Genomic DNA, 19,642 nt, shown 5'->3' with positions numbered 1-19,642 from the left:
TAACTTCTCTGCACCCTCCACTCTGAACTGCACCACGTCCCGGGGCCACGGTGGGAAGGGCCCCATAACATCTGGAAGTGGAACCCGCATGGTCTCAAGCAGCCGCTCTCCTTAGGGCAGCCTCTCTCTCCAGGAGAGGAAGGGGCGACTCTCTGCAATGCTTCCATGGTGTTAAGCGTGGGCTTGGGCCCCCTCCATGAAGCCAGCAGCCTGGTGGCCACTAACTGTCCCCATTCCTCCTAAATCTAGGTCACAGGTTGAGAGCAGGGGGAGGGAAGGAAATGGTGCCCACGGTTATACTTTTACTTCTGGAAAACCTGTCCCTCGTCCTGGCTTTCGGGTTCCTAGTTGAAGTCGGCTTCCCTATTCAGGACCCTCGGCGGCTTCCCTGTTTTGAATCAGGGCGACCGCTGCCTCCCTACCCTCCCTAAGAGGGGCGGCCCCACCTTCCCGAGGACTCGGGCCCACGACCAGGCCCCGGGGGGCGAACTGGACAGGCACTCATCTCATACGGGGTTCCTCCGGGGGCGGCCGCGGAGAGGAGGGGCCCCCAACCAGAAGGCCCGGGTGGGGCCGGGGACCTTGCATTTGAACAGCTGATCAGAAACAGCCTCCAGGTTGGAGGGCCGCCGCTCAGGGTAACCTGCGTGCGAAGTCTCTTCCGGGGCCACCTGCGGGGAGGGGGAGGCGGACCCCATGGCCGAGCGGGTAAACTGAGGCTCCAGGAGGCAGGCCACCCAGAGGCAGGGCCCGGGGCGCTGCCTTGTTAACAGTGCCCCCCAGGCGATCCCATACACACAGGGGTCCGAGGATCGTGGCTCGCGGGCCTTCGGGGTCTCATCCGGCGCTGCCCGCGGCCCCCGGGGGTAAACTGAGGCTCGAGGAGGGAGAGGGCGTGCAGCGGCCCAGGCCGCGGGCACGCGGGGCTCGAGCGGGGCCTCGACTGGCGAGCCGGAGGTCGGAGTCGGCTCGGGTCGGGGGTCGGGTGTCGGGTCAGGGCCGGGGTCGGAGGTCGGAGGTCGGGGTCAGGCCCCGCGCGGCGCGCCGGGCTCACCTCGTCCTCCTTGTGGTTGCGGATGCCGCGCACCAGGTCCTGCAGGTTCTTGTCGAACATGCGGTCGATGCTGCCCTTGACCATTTTGAGGGCCATCGCGGCGGCCGCCGCCGGGCTCGAGCCCTGGGAGGCCCGCGGCTGGGCGCCGTACGGGTGCCCGGAGGCCGCGCCTGCCGCCCGCGGAGCGCTGCGCTACCGGCCGCCGCGGCGGGGCGTGCTCCCAGGCCAGGTCGGCGGCGGTCCAGGGGCGGCGGCGGCGGCGACCCGCTCGGCAGGCCGCGCTCCCCTCCCCTACCGCTCGCGCCGCGCCGCTGGCAAATGGCGGACAAGATGGCGGCGGGTCAGCTGACGGCGGCGCCCCGGCCCCGCGGCCCGCCCCCGGAAGCCCTGCCTCCCCATAAGCCCCGCCCCTCCACCTCCGGGACGCCACGTTTCCCTGACGACGCCAGGCCGCCCAATGGAGACGCGGACAGCGCGAGCCGCGCCCGCTCGGCCCCGCCCACTTGAGCTCAGGGATCTTCCCTCTCATTGGTCAGTGGCCTCCGGGACTCCACCCACTTCCTCATGCAGGCTTTTTTTTAACCACGCTCTCTAGGACCGCCTCCCTGCCCCGCCCCTCAGCTAAGTGACAGGTGTGGGCGGGGCCTGCTGTGGGCGGGGCGCCCACGTGGAGCTTCTCCGGCAAGTTCCTGGAGAATCCAGCTCCGCCTTTTCTGGATCTAAAAGCTGACGCTGCTTGAGAACCTCCAAAGGTGACGCTGCAGTGAACGGATTCTGTGTCTCCAGCATGTCTCACAAAATCCTGTGATGTGGGCAGGACAGGAATTAACAAGCCCGTGGAGAAACTGAGGCCCGGAGCTAGGATTCTAACACAGTCATTCACTGAACATTTATTGAGGGTTTACTGTGTGCCAGGCATGGCAAGTGAATGAGAGACCCTTGGTTCCCGTCCCCTGAATACACCATTAAGAGTAAGAAAGCAAGCCGCTAACTGGAATAAGATATTTGCAATACGTATATCCAACAAAGGACTTATATCCACAGTATAGTTGACGAACAGAAAACAAGGCAAAACAAAAATTCCTGCAAATCACGAAGAAGACAACCCAGATAAAACATGGCAAAAGATGAACACGCACTCACAAAAGTAAACATTCAGGTAGCCAATAGGTATAATGCAAAAACGTGCTGTATCTTATTAGTCATTAGGGAAACTTCTATTTAAACCACAATGAGATGCCTCTATACCACTATGAGAATGGCTAAAATTAGAAAGACTGACAATATCAAGTGTTGCCAGGATGTGGAGCAACTGGAACTCTCCTCTCTTACACTCCAGGTAGGCATGCAACACTACACAGTGACATAGGAAACCTGTCTGGCTGTATCTTTTAAAGCTAACATATGTATACCCTATGACCCAGAAATCCCACTATTGTTCCCAACAAGAATGCATAAATACATCCACCAAAGACCTGGACAAGAATGTTCACAGTAGCTATATTTATATTAGCCCCAAATCCAAAACAACCCAAATGTCCATCAATAGAAAACTGATATATAACTTGTGGTATATCCAGACAATAGAATGCTATGCAGCGATGAAAAGGGACAAATTACTAATACACTGAAAAAAATGGATGAAATGCACAGACACAATGTTGAACAAAGTAAGCCAAACACACAAGAGTGTACACAGGGGCTGGCCCCGTGGCTTAGCGGTTAAGTGCACGCGCTCTGCTACCGGAGGCCCGGGTTTGGATCCCGGGCGCGCACCGACGCACTGCTTGTCCGGCCATGCTGAGGCCACGTCCCACATACAGCAACTAGAAGGCTGTGTAACTATGACATACAACTATCTACTGGGGCTTGGGGGGGAAAAAAAAGAGGAGGATTGGCAATAGATGTTAGCTCAGACCCGGTCTTTCTCAGCAAAAAGAGGAGGATTAGCATGGATGTTAGCTCAGGGCTGATCTTCCTCACAAAAAAAAAAAAAAAGAGTGTACACGGTATGATTCTATTAATGTGAAGTTTAATTACAGGCAAAACTAGTCTATGATGAAAGAATTAAGTAACTGGTCAGGTTATATCACTATACAAGGGAGAACTGGAAACTAGGTGACTAATTCTGGCATCTCCGTGTGATGGATTCCTGACCAGCTCTTAAAAAGAATGAGATAGGTTACTGCTGTGGGAATTGCCTTCCACCCTAAGCAGCTAGAGAACTGGACAAAATATACGAAACGATGGCTTTCAGACAGCATACAAGAGGTAGTGCAGGACTATAATCCCTGAGAGAAGGGAAACAAACAAGATGAGCCCTACAATTGCTCCAGAGTTCTGCCCATAGGCAATTCCCAGGCTGTAGGTCAGGGAGGGGAAACCTAAACAGAACACAGTGGTTTCATGAATTGAGGGGACAGAGATGGGAGATGAGGGAGGCCAAGGTGGCTAGAATTTGCCAGGCAATGTACTGGGGAGCAAGGAACTATACTGAGAAAGGGCTAGTGAATTTTCACAGGGGTCCCCTTGAGTCTTTGGCGGGGCATCAAACTGCATGTGTATACGGAGAAACTTCACTAGGCCAGGCAAAGAACAATGGCTGGGGAAAGGACAATCCCCAAAGCTCACTCAGTCTGTGAATGCTTGGAGAAGCCAAAATGGAAAGAATTCATTGAGTGAGTGGGGCATCCAGTAGAAACCTCAGAAGACTTATGCCCTCCTGCAAGGCTAAACTAGCCCTATAGCGAAGTCTATTACAAACCTGCCCTAAAAAAGATGTTTAGTCTCAAAGGGATGAAATAATCCATAAGTAATTTTACTACCAGCCAGAAGAAATCCAATATTCTCTAAAGGAAAACAACAAAACCCAGGATTTGTTAACATAAATTAATCCATCATTCATGCTGATAAGCATTCAATAAAAAATTAGTAGATACGTGAGGAAGCAAGAAAAGATAACCCATAGCCATGAGAACAAAATGGGTAAATATAAATGGACCCCAAAATGACAGAGATGAGGGAATTAGCAAAGATGATACGACAGCCACTATACATATGCTCAAAGATTTCAAAGAAACATGTATGCAGTGAAGAGAGAAAAAGGAAGATTTTAAAAACGAACCAAATGGAGCTTCTGGACCAAAAAACTGCAATACATGAAAAAAATGTTCATTGCATGGAATTAGCAACAGATTAGACACTGAGGAAGAAAAGATTAGTGGAATTAAAGACTTCATAATAAAAACTATCAAAAATGAAGCACACAGAGGACAAAAATGCTTACAAGATAAACAGAACCTCAGTGACCTGCAGGACAATATCAGGTAATATAACATACATGTAATTGGAGTCCTAGAAGGAAGGAGAGAGAGGAAGGGCAAAAAAAAGAATGGAAGAATAAATGGCCAAAAAATTTCCAAATATGATGAAAACTATAAACTTACAGATATAAGAAGGTCAATGAACTAGAAGAAAAGTAAACATAGAGAAACGCATACCCAGGCACATCATAATTAAAATGTTACAGACCAGAGATAAAGAAAAAAAAAACTTTTTTAACTCCAGAGGAAAAAAAAAAACACACACATACACAGGAACAAAAATAAGAATGACTGATATTTTTATCAGAAACAATTCACACCATAATGGACTAATATCTTTTATGTATCGAATGAAACAACAAAAACATAGAATTCTGTACCCAGCAACAATATCTTTCAAAAGTGAAGGCAATACATATTTTTGGACAAATAAAAGCCAAGAGAATTTGTGATCAGTAGACCTACATTAAAAGAAATGTTTAAGGAGGTTCTTTGAACAGAAGGAATATAATACTAAACAGAGATATGGATCTCTGCAAAGGGATGAAGAGCACAAGAAATGTTTAAAATGTGGTGAATGTAATTATTTCTTAATTTTTTAAAATGATAATTGACTCTTTAAAGCAAATATAACAGCAACATATTGTGAGATTTATTTTATAACATATTGAAGTAAATAATGATATATAAAGAATGGGAGACAGAAATGGAAATGTACTTCTGTAAGGGTCTTACATTATATGTGAAGTAGTACGTTGTAACCACAGAAAAATCACTAAGAACAAAATAAAGAGGAATAACTAATAAGACAATTATAGTATAAAATGGAATAATTAAAAAAAATAGTCAATCCAAAATAAGGCAAATGAAGAGGAAAAAGATTACAAAGAACAGAAGCAACAAACAGCAAAAGCAAGGTGGTAGCTCTATACCCAACCCTATCGAAACTGCCATTAAGTGTGAATGCTCTAAACACTAATTCAGAGCTGAAACTGTCAGCATAGCCCCAAACACGTGTTGTCCACTTTAAATATAAAGACATAGATAGTGTAGTAAAAAGATATAACCAAAACAATTTCAAAAAGAACAAGATTGAAGGACTACCTATTTTTAAGACTTACTCTAAACCTATAGTAATCAAGACAGTGAAAAGACAAAGGAGAGTCAAAAAAATAGACCCACGCCTTTATGATCAATTGATTTACAACAAAGGTGCTAAATAACTCATTGGGGAAGAGAATAGTCTTTTCAACAAATGATGCTGTAACAATTGAATATCGAAAAGGAAAAAAAAAGTTGTCCTTGACTATTAATGAGCACCATATACAATTTTAACTCAGAATGGATCATAGACCTAAATGTAAAAGCTAAAAGTGTAAAACTTCTGGAAGAAAACATGTGACTTTGCTTAGGCAGATTTTTTTGATAGGATGCAAAAAATGCAAAGCATTTTTTGAAAGTGAGAAGATGGACTTTATCGAAATAAAATTTTGCTTTTCAAAAAAATGTTAAGATAATGACAAGACAGGGGCTGGCCCCGTGGCATAGTGGTTAAGTGCGTGTGCTCCGCTGCTGGTGCCCTGGGGTCGGATCCCCGGCGTGCAACCAATGCACCACTTGTCAGGCCATGCTGTGGTGGTGTCCCATATAAAGTGGAGGAGGATGGGCGCAGATGTTAGCCCAGGGCCAGTCTTCCTCAGCAAAAAGAGGAGGATTGGCATGAATGTTAGCTCAGGGCTGATCTTCCTCACAAAAAAAAAAAAGAAAGAAAGAAAATGACAAGACAGCCACCAACTGGGAAAAAATATTCACAATACACATATCTGACAAATATTAGGAAACCATAAAAAAATAGACAAACCAATTTTTTAAGTGAGTAATAGATTTGAAGAGCAGATACTTCACCAAAGAAGATTATGAAGGCCCAATAAGTACAGGAAAAGATATTTGACATAATGAGTCATTAAGGAAATGTTCCCCGATGGGGTACCACAGTATATCTATTAGAAAGATTAAATTAAAAAGTCTGTTAGCACCAAGTATCAGCGAAGATGCAGAGCAACTGGGACTTTCATGCATGTCTGGAGTAAACGCAAAATGGCACAACCACTTTGGAAAATGGTTTGGCAGTTCGTTGCAAAGTTAAAGACACATTTACCATATGACCCGGCAATTCCACTCTTGGGTATTTACCCGAGAGAAATGAAAACATATTTCCAAACACAGACTTGTACACAAAAGATCATAGCATCTTTATTCATGACGGCTCAAAGGTGGAAAAAATTCAAGCATCCATCTAATGGAATAACACTCAGAAATAAAAATAGATGAATTTCTGATAAACACAACAACTTGGATGAATCTCAAAAACATATACTAAGTGAAAGAAGCCAGACTCAAAACACCACATACTGTAAGAGTCCATACTATGAACTTCTAGAAAAAGGAAAACAATATAGAGATGGGCCGGCTCCGTGGCTTGGCGGTTGGGTGCGCGCGCTCTGATGCTGGCGGCCCGGGTTCGGATCCCGGGAGCGCCCCGAGGCACCACTTCTCCGTCCAACGCGAGGCCGAGTCCCACGTACAGCAACTAGAAGGATGTGAACCTATGACATACAACTATCTACTGGGGCTTTGGGGGGAAAAAACTGAATAAATAAAATCTTTAAAAAAAAAAAAAAAAAACAATATAGAGAGAAAACATCAGTGGTGGCCTGGAGGCAAGGGTGAGGGGAGGGTTGGTTGCAAAAGGAGAAAGAACTTTGGGGTGATGAAATGTTCCATATTGTGATTGTGGTATAGTTACGCAAGCATAAACAACTGTCAAAACTTGTCAAACTGTAATCTTACAAGAAATTAGTTTAATTATATGTGAAGTGTTCCTCAATAAAATTGAGGGGGAAATGCTATAAGTGGGGGGGGGATGTTATATTGAAAAAAAAGGTGAAAGATGGAAAAGCTATATCATCCAAACACTAATCATAAGAAAACTGGAGTAACTATATATCTATCAAAAAAAAAAAAAAAAGAATTTAAAGTAAGGAATATTACCAAGAATAAAGAAAGGCATTACACCATGTCAGAGGCGTCAATTCATCAGGAGGATATAACAATCCTAAACATGTATGCCCCTGATAACAAGGTTCAAAATACGCAAAGCAAAAATTGACAGAAATGAAAAGCAAAAATAGTCAAATCCATAATTATGGCTAGAGATTTCAACATCCCTCTCTCAATAATTAATAGAACAGGTAGAAATTCAGTAAGGATATAGAATACACTTGAACAATACTATCAACCAATTTGATATTCATAGAACACTCCACCCAACCACAGCAGTATGTACTTTCTCTTCAAATGCGCATGGAATATTCAAGATGGATGGATAATATGCTGGGTCATGAAATAAGTCTCAATATATACAGAATATGTTTCCTGACCACAATGGAATTAAATTAGAAATCAATAACAGATAAAGAAAGATGTCTGGAAAACCCCAAGATATCCATTTGTAATTAATAAATATCTTAGGGGAGATACTCTGAGACTACATAATATCTTGCTTCTCATCTTATGTTTCCCCTGAGATTTTAGTGTCTATTGCATCTATTGATTTCAGACTCGCTGGGACACTGCATAACTTTTGGCTTTTCTATCTCATAGCCTTTTCCAAAACCCTCTCCACTCCACACTCCCATATCCCTTCCCCAGAGGGAACCACAATTAGCAGTTGGAGATGTCTCCCTCCAGACCCTTCTCTCTGCATTTCCACACTTTAGTGTCGACCTGTTGCATTTATGGGTGAGTGCATTTTCAAGTAAATGAGATCACACTGCTGATTTGTTTCCCTTCACTGATCAATATGCCTTGGATGCTGTGGTCAGCAGAATAATGGTCCCAAAGACATTCCTGTCCTAGTCCCGGGACCGGTGGATGTGTCACCTCATGTGGCAGAAGGGACTTTGCAGGTGGGATTAAATCAAAGACCCTGAGATGGGGGATGACCCTGGATTCCTGGGGGCCCAATGTCACCGGGTCCTCATCAGAGGGAAGAGGAGGGTGAGAGGCAGAGAGAGACTGGAGATGCTGCGCTGCGGGCTGTGCAGACGGAGGAAGGGGCCCCGAGCCCAGGACGCAGCGCCTCTAGAAGCTGGAAAAGGCAGGAGATGGTTCTCCCTGGAGCCTCCGGGAGGACCAGCCCTGCCCACACCTGGATTTTAGCCCCATGAGGTCTGTGTTGACTCCTGACCTCCAGAACTGTACAGGTGTATTACTCACTGTATTAAACCACTACCTTTGTGGTAAATCATTGCAGCAATCATAGGAATCCGATGCAGACAACTTTCTGCAATCGTTTATAAAGCTCTGTCTTGTTTTCTGTTTTAATTGCTGTATTGTAATTTTCTTACTTAACCTATTGGTGGAAAGATAAATTATTTCCACTTTTTCCCCTTTCAACCATTGCCACTACTGTGATACAGAGGTGAGGGGCGTCCTGGGCAGATGGGCAAGGAAAACAAAGCTAGGGAGGTGACGAGCATTATGGCACATTTGGGGCCTGTTTTGTTTGTGGGGAGAGAGAGGGCGGGAGGTGGGGGCTGAGAGGGCATCAGGGAAGGGACTTGGGGTCCTGGGAAGAAGAGGGCTTTAGGGGGGAGCTCCCCGTCCCCCTCCCCTGAGCGCTGACAGGGCAGTACTAGGTCTCCTTCCCCCTCCATCCCTGACCCTCCGTGTGGGATTTAGCACGCAAGGAAAGTTTACAATGAGAGGGTGGGTCTTCACATAAGTGACTGAAGTCTTAATTCCCAGCTCGGCAATCTAGGGCAGCGCGGTCCCGTAGAACTTTCTGCCGTGATGGAGGCGTTCTCCACCTGCTCTGTCCAATGTGGCAGCCCCTTGAAATGTGGCCAGTGGGACTGAGAAACTGAATTTGACTCATTTAAAATTGAATATGATATTGTAAAAAAACAGAAAATAACAAGAGTTTTTGAGGATGTGAAGAATTAGAACCTTTGTGTACTGCTGGAGGAAATGTAAAGTGGTGCAGCTGCTGCAGAAAACAGCCTGGCAGTTCTTCATAAAGTTAAACACAGGGTTATCATAGGATCTAACAATTCCACTTCTGGGTACATACCCAAAAGAATTGAAAGCAGGGATTCAAAGAGGTATTTGCACACCTGTGTTCACAGCAACATGATTCACAACACCCAAAAGGTAGAAGCAACTCAAGTATCCATTGACAGCTGAATGAAATGTGGGTTATCCATACAATGGAACATTATTCAGTCACGAAAAGGAAGGAGATTGTGACACCTGATCCAATGTGGATGGACCTGGAGGACATGATGCTCACTGACATGAGTCAGACACAGAAGGACATATACTGTGTGATCCTCTCACAGGAGGTCCCTAGGGGAGTCACATCAATAGAGACAGAAAGTAGGGGCCGGCCCCCGTGGCATAGCAGTTAAGTGCACGTGTTCCACTGCTGGTGGCCCTGGTTCGGATCCCGGGCGTGAATCAATGTTCCGCTTGTCAGGCCATGCTGTGGCGGCGTCCCACATAAAGTGGAGGAAGATGGGCACGGATGTTAGCTCAGGGCCAGGCTTCTTCAGCAAAAAAAGAGGAGGATTGGAATGGGTGTTAGCTCAGGGCTGATCTTCCTCACAAAAAAAAAAAAATAGAGACAGAAAGTAGATGGTGGGGCCAGGGGCTGGGGGAGGGGGATGGGGAGTCAATGTTTCATGGGGACAGAGTTCCAGTTTGGGAAGATGAGAAAGTCCTAGAGATGGATGCATAGCAATATGAATATACTTAATGTCATTGAACTGTGTATTTAAAAATGGTTAAGTTGGTAAATTTTATTTGTATTTTACCACAATAAAAAAATTGAATATAGTGGCTAGTGACTGCTGTGTTGGAGAACACAGATCCACAGGATGGTTAAAGGGAGAGGTGAGTTGGAGTGAGGGGGTCCGCGGTCAGAAAGACTCTGGTTATGCTCCCAACTCTGTCTGAAACTCATAGTGTGTTCTCAAGCAAGCCATTATTAGAGCCTCAGTTTTCCCATCCGTATTGGGATCAAAAGTAAACAAAAGTCCTCGATTCATGGAGTTGAAGTAGGATTAATCCTGGTTTTCTTATCTGTGGGTAATTCTGCCCCCAGGGGACACTGGGCCGTGTCTGGGGATGTCTGTGGTTGTCACACGGGGGTGCTCCTGGCATCGAGTGGGTGGGGCCAGGGATGCTGCTCAACCCCCCACAGCGCCCAGGACGGCCCCCCACAGAGAATGACCTGGCCCTGTGTCAGCAGCACCGAGATGGAGAAACTCTGCTCTAGGAAATGCATGCTAACCTACAGTGACAGAAAGCAGATCAATTTTTCCTTGGGGACCGGGGGAAGGGAGGGAAGGAAGGATGGATCACAGAGGGGCACAAGGAAACCTTTGAGCGTAACGGAGACGTTCACTATGTTGATTGTGCTGATAGTTTCACAGGGTTTACGTATGTCAAAATTTATCAAATTCTGTAATTTAAATATGTGCATTTTATTGTACGTGGACTATACCTCAATGAATTGAAGCCCCTGTAATATCCGTTGCCTTCCCTGCTCAATATTTCTCCTTAAAACTTTCCACCTTCTAACACATCATATTTTTTACCTACTTGTTTTGTTTATTATCAATCTCTACCACCTCCTCCACCCTGAACACAAATTCTATGTTCTAGGGATCTTTGTCTTTTTGTTTGCTGTGTGAGTAGGTGCTTAATAAATGTGAAGTTGATGAAGACTAAACAGTGGTTTGGACAAGAGCCAGTGTCTACATTAACAGGAGCTGATGGGCTGCCTGCAATCTCCAGGACAGCCAGCAGAGAGCAGAGCTGACCAGGCTCAGAGAAGGGGTGGCTTTTTTTTCTGAAATGGTCTTGGCCTGGAGCCCTGAGCATGGGGACGTGGCCAGAGGTTCGGACATCTGTGATCAGTACCAGCTCCAGCCTTGAATCAATTCCCTCATCTACTAATGGCTCATCCATTCATCCATCTGTCGTCCATCCATCTATCCATCATCCTTCTTCCCATTATTCCATTTATCCATCCATCCACCCACTCACCCATCCAACCATTCACCCATCCATTCATCATCCATCCATCTTCCCATCCATCCATCCATCCATCCATTCATCATCCATCCATCTTCCCATCCACCCATCCATCCATCCATCCATCCATCCATCCATCCATCATCCACCTATCCATCCATTCATCATCCATCCATCTTCCCATCCATCCATCCATTCATTCATCATCCATCCATCTTCCCATCCATCCATCCATCCATTCATCATCCATCCATCCATCCATCCATCCATTCATCATCCATCCGTCCTTCCATCCACCCATCATTCATCCAGCCATCTATCCACTCATCATGCATCCGTCCATTCTCTCATCCATCCATCTATATATCCATTCATTCAATAACAATATACTGGGTGTCTACTGTGTGCCGACTTTGACAATAAGCAGATATAGAGGACAAAATCATAGCCAGGAGAAGGTTTGGGGAAAATGGTCCAGGCAGACGTCAGGACAAAGCAAAGAGTTAGAACGAACTTAGCATTGTGGAGGAACAGAGAGGAAGCTGGTGAGGTTGGAGCAGAGTGAGTGAGGAGGGGAGAGGAGGAAGGTGAGCTTTGCAACGTCGACAGGGACCAGATCAGAGATCACCTTATGGGAGCATGTGTACCTATGATATATACCCCACATGTGTTCTTCTATTTTAATCCTCAAGACAATGGGTGAGGGTCATCTCTACTTGCTCTTGACAGCAGAGGCTCAGAGAAGCAAGGTTAATTAACGAAAATCCTGTTAAGTTGCCAGATTTGAACCCAGTCCTCATGTTTATGTCTTGCTCACAGCTACCTTTGGACCCAACTCTGTCACCATCAACAGATTCTCTCATCTGCATTTGAATTCTCTGCTTTGAAGCTCTCTCCGTCCAATAAGATGGATACCTGGTGTATTAGTCAGCAAGTGTTGTGATAACTCTGTGTAACAAACTACACCAAAGCTCAGTGGCTTAATCAACTGTTCTCATCTTTGGCTCAGCTGGTCTTTGTTCCAAGCTTTGGGTTGGCCCATGTATGTTCCATGCAGGGTGAGCTGGTAAATGTTTAACAGCTGGCTTGGGGGTGGGGGGCATTTATGTATCACCTTTGCCAATCTCTATGGTGTAAATACTCCTGCTGGGGCTGATTTCAAGCTACCATTGTGACATCATTGAATGTAGAGCTGGGAAGAGATGTGCAGTAGTGGGCGATTATATACTGCCTTGGTCCTTTCAGGCTGCTATAAGACGGGGTGGCTTATTGATAATAGAAATATATTTCTTGCAGTTCTGGAGGCTGGGAAGTCCAAGATCAAGGAGCCGGTAGTGTCTGACAAGGGCCCACTTCCTGGTTCATAGACGGCTGTCTTCTTGCTGTGTCCTCACGTGGCAGAAGGGTCCAAGGAGCTCTTGGGGGTCTCTTTTATAAGGGCACTCATGCCTTTATGGGGGCTCCACCCTCATGACCTAATCACCTCTCAGCCCATCTCCTAACACCACCACATTGGGGGTTAGGTTTCAACATATGAATTTGTGGGGACACATTCAGTCTCTAGCATATATTATTTCCACCATACTATAATATAATAAATAACCTGAAGAGCATAGGAAATGTAATAAATAACACCAAGAGAATGGTAAAACAATCAAACAATTAGGAATACTGAGTTTCAAGTATTGATTACCTTTGCTTTAATTATAAACTATTTAATTGCATGTTTATATAATTTAATGTTTGATACTGGGTGTGTTTAAAAACTGGGTCACAAAAATTCCTAAATATTCAATAGGTTCTCGAGAGCCAGTGTGAGCTGGCTTCAGCACACTGCTGGTTCCACTTGTCTGTGCTCACCTTCCTGGAGCCGGACCACCACCAGGGGCTGTGTGCCTCTGGGAGTGACCTCTGAGCACCTGCTATCATCCCATTGGCCAGAGCAAGTCAGGACCACGCCCACCACCTGTTGGGCCGGCACAGACTCTTCCTACATTTGGAAGAACAGCTTCACCTGACAAAGTGTGCCGATGCGAGGAGGGGTTAGGAACACGGAGGAACAAATCAAAAAACTACATCTGCCATCGCGCATCCTTTTTTTTTGTTTGTTTAAATAACAGCTACCGAGATGTGTCTGGGAAAAAGTCAGTTCTCCTCCTGGGTGCATCTCCTTTACTCTCCCACTACTACCACACTCACACTTCTGACACTGGATGTGTGGGGTGTTTTTTTCCCACACCAGGCCATTCTCTGTGACATAGGCTGGGTGTCCTACACGTTAACTCAATTCTGACACCAGCTACCTGGAGATAACATCAGATTCCACAGGTTAAGGGCTCAGTCCCACAGGACTGCCCCCACTTCAGATACCAATTGCAAGTCCAGGCTGTCACCTGTGCTTCTGACGGACAGGCTATAGATCGGAGGTTCCCACGACCCCCTGCTTGGATTCAATTAATTTGTGAGAGTGGATCACAGAAATCAGGAAAACAGTTTACTTACTGCTCATTGGTTTATGTGATAAAGGATCCAGATGAACATCCAGACGGAAGAGATGCATAGGACAAGGTGTATGGGAAGGGCCATGGAGCGTCCATGCCCTCTCCAAGCACACGGGTCTTTCAGCACCTCCACGTGTTCACCCACCAGAAGCTCCCTGAACCCTATACCTTTAGGGTTTTTTAAAATAATTTTATTTATTTATTTATTTATTCCCCCCAAAGCCCCAGTAGATAGCTGTATGTCATAGCTGCACATCCTTCTAGTTGCTGTATGTGGGACACGGCCTCAGCATGGCTGGAGAAGTGGTGCGTCGGTGCGCGCCCGGGATCCGAACCCGGGCCACCAGCAGTGGAATGCGCTCACTCAACTGCTAAGCCACGGGGCCGGCCCCTATACCTTTAGGATTTTTATAGAGGCTTCGTCACTTAAGCATGACTGATTATTAACTCCACCTCCAGCCCCTCTCCCCTCCCTGGAGGATGGGGGCAGGGCTGAAAGTTCCAACTTCTAATCACGGCTTGGTCCTTCTGGTGACCAGCTCCCATCCAGGAGCCATCCAGGAGCTGCCTCATTAGAACAAAAGATGTTCCTATCACCAGGAAATTCCAAGGATTCAGGAGCTCTGTGCCAGGAACCAGGGGCAGACACCAATATATATATTTTCTACGATTTCACAAGATATAATTTACATACTATAAAATTCACACTTTTAAAGTGTACAATTCAGTGGTTTTTAGTACATTCACAAAATTGTGCAACCATCACTACTATCTAGTTCTAGAACAGTTTTATTACCACAACAAAACCAAACCAAAAACTAAAAACCCGGTCCTCACTGACAGTCACTCCCCACCCCCATCGCAGCCCCTGACAACAACCAATCCACTTTCTGTGTGTGGATCTGTCTGTTCTGGACATTTCGTATCAATGAGATCATACACTCTATGTCCTTTTGTGTCTGACTTCTCTCATGGATCATCATGTTTTCAAGGTCCATCCACGGTGTGGCTGTGTCAGGGCTTCACTCCTTTTCATGACTGCATCATATTTCAGTGTGTGGATGGACCACATGTTTATCCATTCACCAGTTGATAGACTTTTGGGTTTTTTCCACTTTTTGACTATGAATAATGCTGCCATGAACATTCATGTATGAATTTTTGTGTGTACCTATATTGTCATTTCTCTTAGGCATATATCTAGGATTGGAATTGCTGGTCATATGGTAACTCCATGTTTAACCTTTTAAGGAACTTCCGGACTGTTTTCACAGCGGCTGTACCATTCTGCATTCCCACCAGCGATGCATACGTGTTCCAACTTCTGTACATCCTCTCCAACGCCTGATATTGTCTGTCTTTTTGATTCTAGCCATCCTAGTGGGTGTGAAACAATACTTCCTTGTGGTTTTGATTTGCATTTCCCTGATGGCTAATAACATTGGGCATCTTTTCCTGACCTCATTGATCATTTGTATATCTTCTTTGGAGAAATGTCTATTCAGATGCCTTGTCTATTTAAAAAAATTTTTTATAGAGTTGTAAGAGCTCTTTATATACTCTAGACACAAGTCCCTTATCAGATATCTGATATGCAAATATTTTCTCCTATTCTGTGGGTTGTCTTTTTATTTTCTCAGTGGTGTTCTTTGAAGTACAAAAGGTTTTCATTCTGATGATGTGTAATTTATCCAAATTATGTACATTCGTGTTCATAGTTTTTGGTAGGCAAGTGCTCTCATTTCCCTTGGCTACATATCCAGGAATGGAATCGCTGGGTCATAGGTTAAGTGTATGTTAGTTTTAGCAGTTGACGTCAAGCAGTTTTCCAAAGTGTTGTACCAATTTACAATCCCAGCAGCGGTGGGTGAGCATTCCAGTGCTATCTGTTCTTGCCAACACTTGGTTTTAACAGCAACATTTGTTCAATGAATACGCACACAATGTTATGGTGCCCATCTGGCAGATGAGGAAGTTGGGTCTCAGAAAGAGAGGTCGTGTTGCCCTGGTCACCCAGAAGGTCAATGGCAGAGCATGAACCATTTGGTTCAAAGTCAGAAAACCCCTCCTGCTCCTGCCTTTGGTGGGTGGAGTCCCAAGGGCTGTGCCTGGTGCCTGGGTGAGCGATTGGGCACCTCCAGCCCCCTGAGACACCAATTAGGCTGTCTCAGGTCCTTGGTGTCTGGGGATGAGGTCTCAGCAAAGAAGCCATTGTCTTGCATCACCTGTGGTCCTGGTAACCACAGGCACCAGGTCTGCTGGGAGGATGCAGAGGGGCTTACAACTCCTGTTGAGACAGCAGTGAGCGTTGGGCTGCCAGGGAGCTGGCTAAGGAGTCTGGCTGGCGGGGGTCCTGGTCCTAGCCAATGCTGCACCAGGAGCTCAACCGAACAGTGTGATCCTGGGCCTTGGTTTCCCCCAATTGTGAAGTGGGGTTATGATATTCCCTGTTGGCCTAATCTCATGGGAAGAAGGAAGATCAAAGGAGTTAATTATATTGACATTGATAACAGTAATAATGGGCATATTTACTGAGCATTTACTATAAACTTTGCCTATGGTGCCCCATTTAATGCCCTTATGCAATTCATATAAAATTCAGAGGATGATGACTCTTGTCCAAAACACAGACAACCGCTAAGGGCAGAGGTGGGATTTGAACCCACTTTTATTTCTACCTGGGAGTCCTACCTTTAATATTCCTGCAGAGGGAGGCTCTGATTGGGCTGCTAAGTCACCATCCAATGCCCCTATTGGCTAGAGCTCCAGGCCACCCGATAGGCTGCTTCCTCACCCTATCACTGGCTGATTTGGCAAGGGAGCCAATCCCTGTCACGGAACTGTGGTCACATGATAGGATCATGTGATCACAAATGTGGCTACTCAGCCCCAGGAAGTGCTTTGGGCCATTTTTTCAAAAGGCTGCTGTGGGTGTGGCAGGTGTTTGGATTTCTAGGTAGGAATGCCACACAAAATACAGCATCATCCAGTTAAATTTGAATTTCAGATCAACAGTGAATTTTGTCTGGTATAAGCATGTCCCATTCAATATTTGGGACATACTTACGCTAAAAAAACTATTCATTGTTGATCTGAAATTCAACTCTCACTGGGAATCTTGTATATTTATTTGCTAAATTTGGCAATCCTAATTTCAGGGACTCTCCACTGCAGACGGTTCACAGGGAAGAAAGGGGAAAAGGATAGAAGGGAGAGGCTAATGAGGACTCTTATCCCTGCATGGGGACAAATCTGTGAATTGTCAATCCTGGCCCTACTTGCTCCCACATATTACAGCCCCGCCCTCCGCTAATCCCCTTCTCTTCTTTCCTCCCGTGAAGAGGACCGTTGAAATATATCTTATTTCTCTCTCCCCCTTGATTCTTTTAACATCCCCTGGAAGTTCACTGGAACAAATTTACCGACCCCATTAGGCTAACGCAAAAGCTGTGTCTCAGAGCCACTGAATGGCTTGTCTAACATTACACAGAAAAACAGTCTAAAGACCTGGGATTAACAACAGCTCTTTCCCCACCACCATCCTGTTTACTGGTAAAGCACGTCTGATAAAGACCTCCAGGGACACAACTGTGGTCCCAGAAAGTTAGATTTATTAACTTGCTGTGGCAAGAGAGACTGCACAATAGAGGAAGTATGGGGTGTTTCACACACAAAAAAAGGAGACAGATGATTACAGGATGTGGGGGAAAAGTAGAATTTAGGTACTATTTACATGAAGCACAGTTTGATAGGCTCAAAGCTAGGCAAACCTAAGAGTAAAGAGGTTGGCATTAAGCTTGGGCTGAGTTCCGAACGCAGGGTCCTGTTTCCTTGGAAACTACCAAATGGAATGTTTTGTCTAGACATCCTTTATCTGAAGCTCTGCGTCCAAGTTGGAAATCCAGGCTGCTTCTCTGGGTCAAAGTGACCTGCAGGGTTCAGACCCTTCAGGCAAGAGCAAGACACTGCATTCAGTCCAATGGGACTGAAAACAGCAAAGAGTCTGACAGTCCATGATTTTAGAGAACAACGTTGTCCAGCACTCTATCTTCAATGTGGTTGACAAAAGCCATTTGTACATACTCATGTCACATATCCTTGTCCCATCATGTGGAACACTTAAAAGTCCACGACACTCAGCACCAGTATCTTGGTTTCTAATACCATTCTCCAGCAAAGGGAACCAGAGATCACTGGAAAAATGGCAGATTCCAGGGCTGGGGCAGGACTTATACAAGATGATCCTGGAGCATCTTGTAGTACCAGAAAGTAACTGTTTAAAAATCCACCACAATGATGGGGGTATGTCAAAAGGATACGGAAATCAACTGAAAGAGCTCCCAATCCCCAAAGCTGGGACAGTTTTTGCTACGAGATAACGCTGTACTGGATTATAACCCAAAATATAACGTAAATATCCATGACTCCGTATTGATATGAACAAATCATTAAATAAGTCAGGGGGGCCGGCCCCGTGACTTAGCGGTTAAGTGCGCGTGCTCTGCTGCTGGTGGCCCGGGTTCAGATCCCGGGCGCGCACCGACGCACCACTTCTCTGGCCATGCTGAGGCCGCGTCCCACATACAGCAACTAGAAGGATGTGCAGCTATGACATACAACTATCTACTGGGGCTTTGGGGGGGAAAATAAATAAATAAAATCTTTAAAATAAATAAATAAATAAATAAATCAGGGAATAGACAAATCTCCCAGGCAGAAGTCAAAATAATTTGCATAAATACTCAGCCCTCAAGGAAACGGAGCATAACTTCCACCCCATAAGTGTGGGTTGTGTATGGGAACTTCCTTCGAAAGAATATAGGATGGAAAATGATGGGGAAAGTAAATTTCCAGTGGAGAAACCTGACAAACAAGCCTCAGCCAGGTGATCAAGGTCCACATCAACAGTGATAGGTCATGTTGATAGCATGGACCCTTGATACGATGGGATGGGAAGGGCGCTGCACCTCTGTGGTCTTCCTCTCTAAAACCCATAACCCAAACCTAATCATAAGAAAACTCCCAAACAAACCCTAATTGAGAGATATTCTATAAAATCCCCAACCAGTGCTCCTCAAAACTGCCAAGGTTATCAAAAAACAAGAAAATCTGAGAACGTGCCTCAGCCCAGAGGTGCTTAAGAAGATAGACATGATGACTAAATGTCACATGGTAGCCTGGAGGAGATCCTGGAACAGAAAAAGACCATAGAACTGTCGAATCCATAGAGACAGAAAGTAGGACGGTGGATGCCATGGGCTGGGGGATGGGGATGGGGAGTTAGTGTTTCATGGGGACAGAGTTTCAGTTTGGGAAGATGAGAAAGTTCTGGAGACGAATGGTAGTGATGGTTGCACAACACTGTGAATGTCCTGATGCCACTGAACTGGACACTTATAAATGGTTAAAATGACAAATTTTATGCTACGTGTGTTTTACCACAATAAAAAAAGCAGATCTGGAGACTCTAAGAATTCTGTGTGGTTGACTAGGTGGCTTCTGGAGGCTTCCATCGTGTCAAAATAGCAAAAGAGAGTTTGTTTTTGTTTGTTTGTTAACCAGCATGCTCAAACCAAATGGTATAATTCAAAGCCAAAACTTGGACACTTGAGGCTGTCCAGGAGTGATCTTGCATAATTCCTAAGAGATATGTCAGGAAAGGG

General features: G+C 45.5%; 1 protein-coding gene across 1 annotated transcript in view; it reads right to left on the bottom strand.

The window, feature by feature from the left end:
- The window catches only part of AP3D1 (adaptor related protein complex 3 subunit delta 1), a 41,572-nt gene extending 40,245 nt beyond the window's left edge, over positions 1-1,327 (bottom strand). The window contains exon 1 of the mRNA XM_014796025.2: positions 1,055-1,327. Within this exon, the coding sequence (XP_014651511.1) occupies positions 1,055-1,150 (96 nt within the window). The 5' untranslated portion in view covers positions 1,151-1,327. The remainder of the gene's footprint in view (positions 1-1,054) is intronic.
- Positions 1,328-19,642: the final 18,315 nt, after the last annotated feature.

Source organism: Ceratotherium simum, chromosome 39 (assembly GCF_057802395.1).
Source record: "Ceratotherium simum simum isolate JZ-2026a chromosome 39, ASM5780239v1, whole genome shotgun sequence".
In the NCBI taxonomy this organism is placed as follows: domain Eukaryota; kingdom Metazoa; phylum Chordata; class Mammalia; order Perissodactyla; family Rhinocerotidae; genus Ceratotherium; species Ceratotherium simum.
Note: the sequence above shows the minus strand (reverse complement) of the source record. Positions and strands in the feature narration are given on the sequence as shown.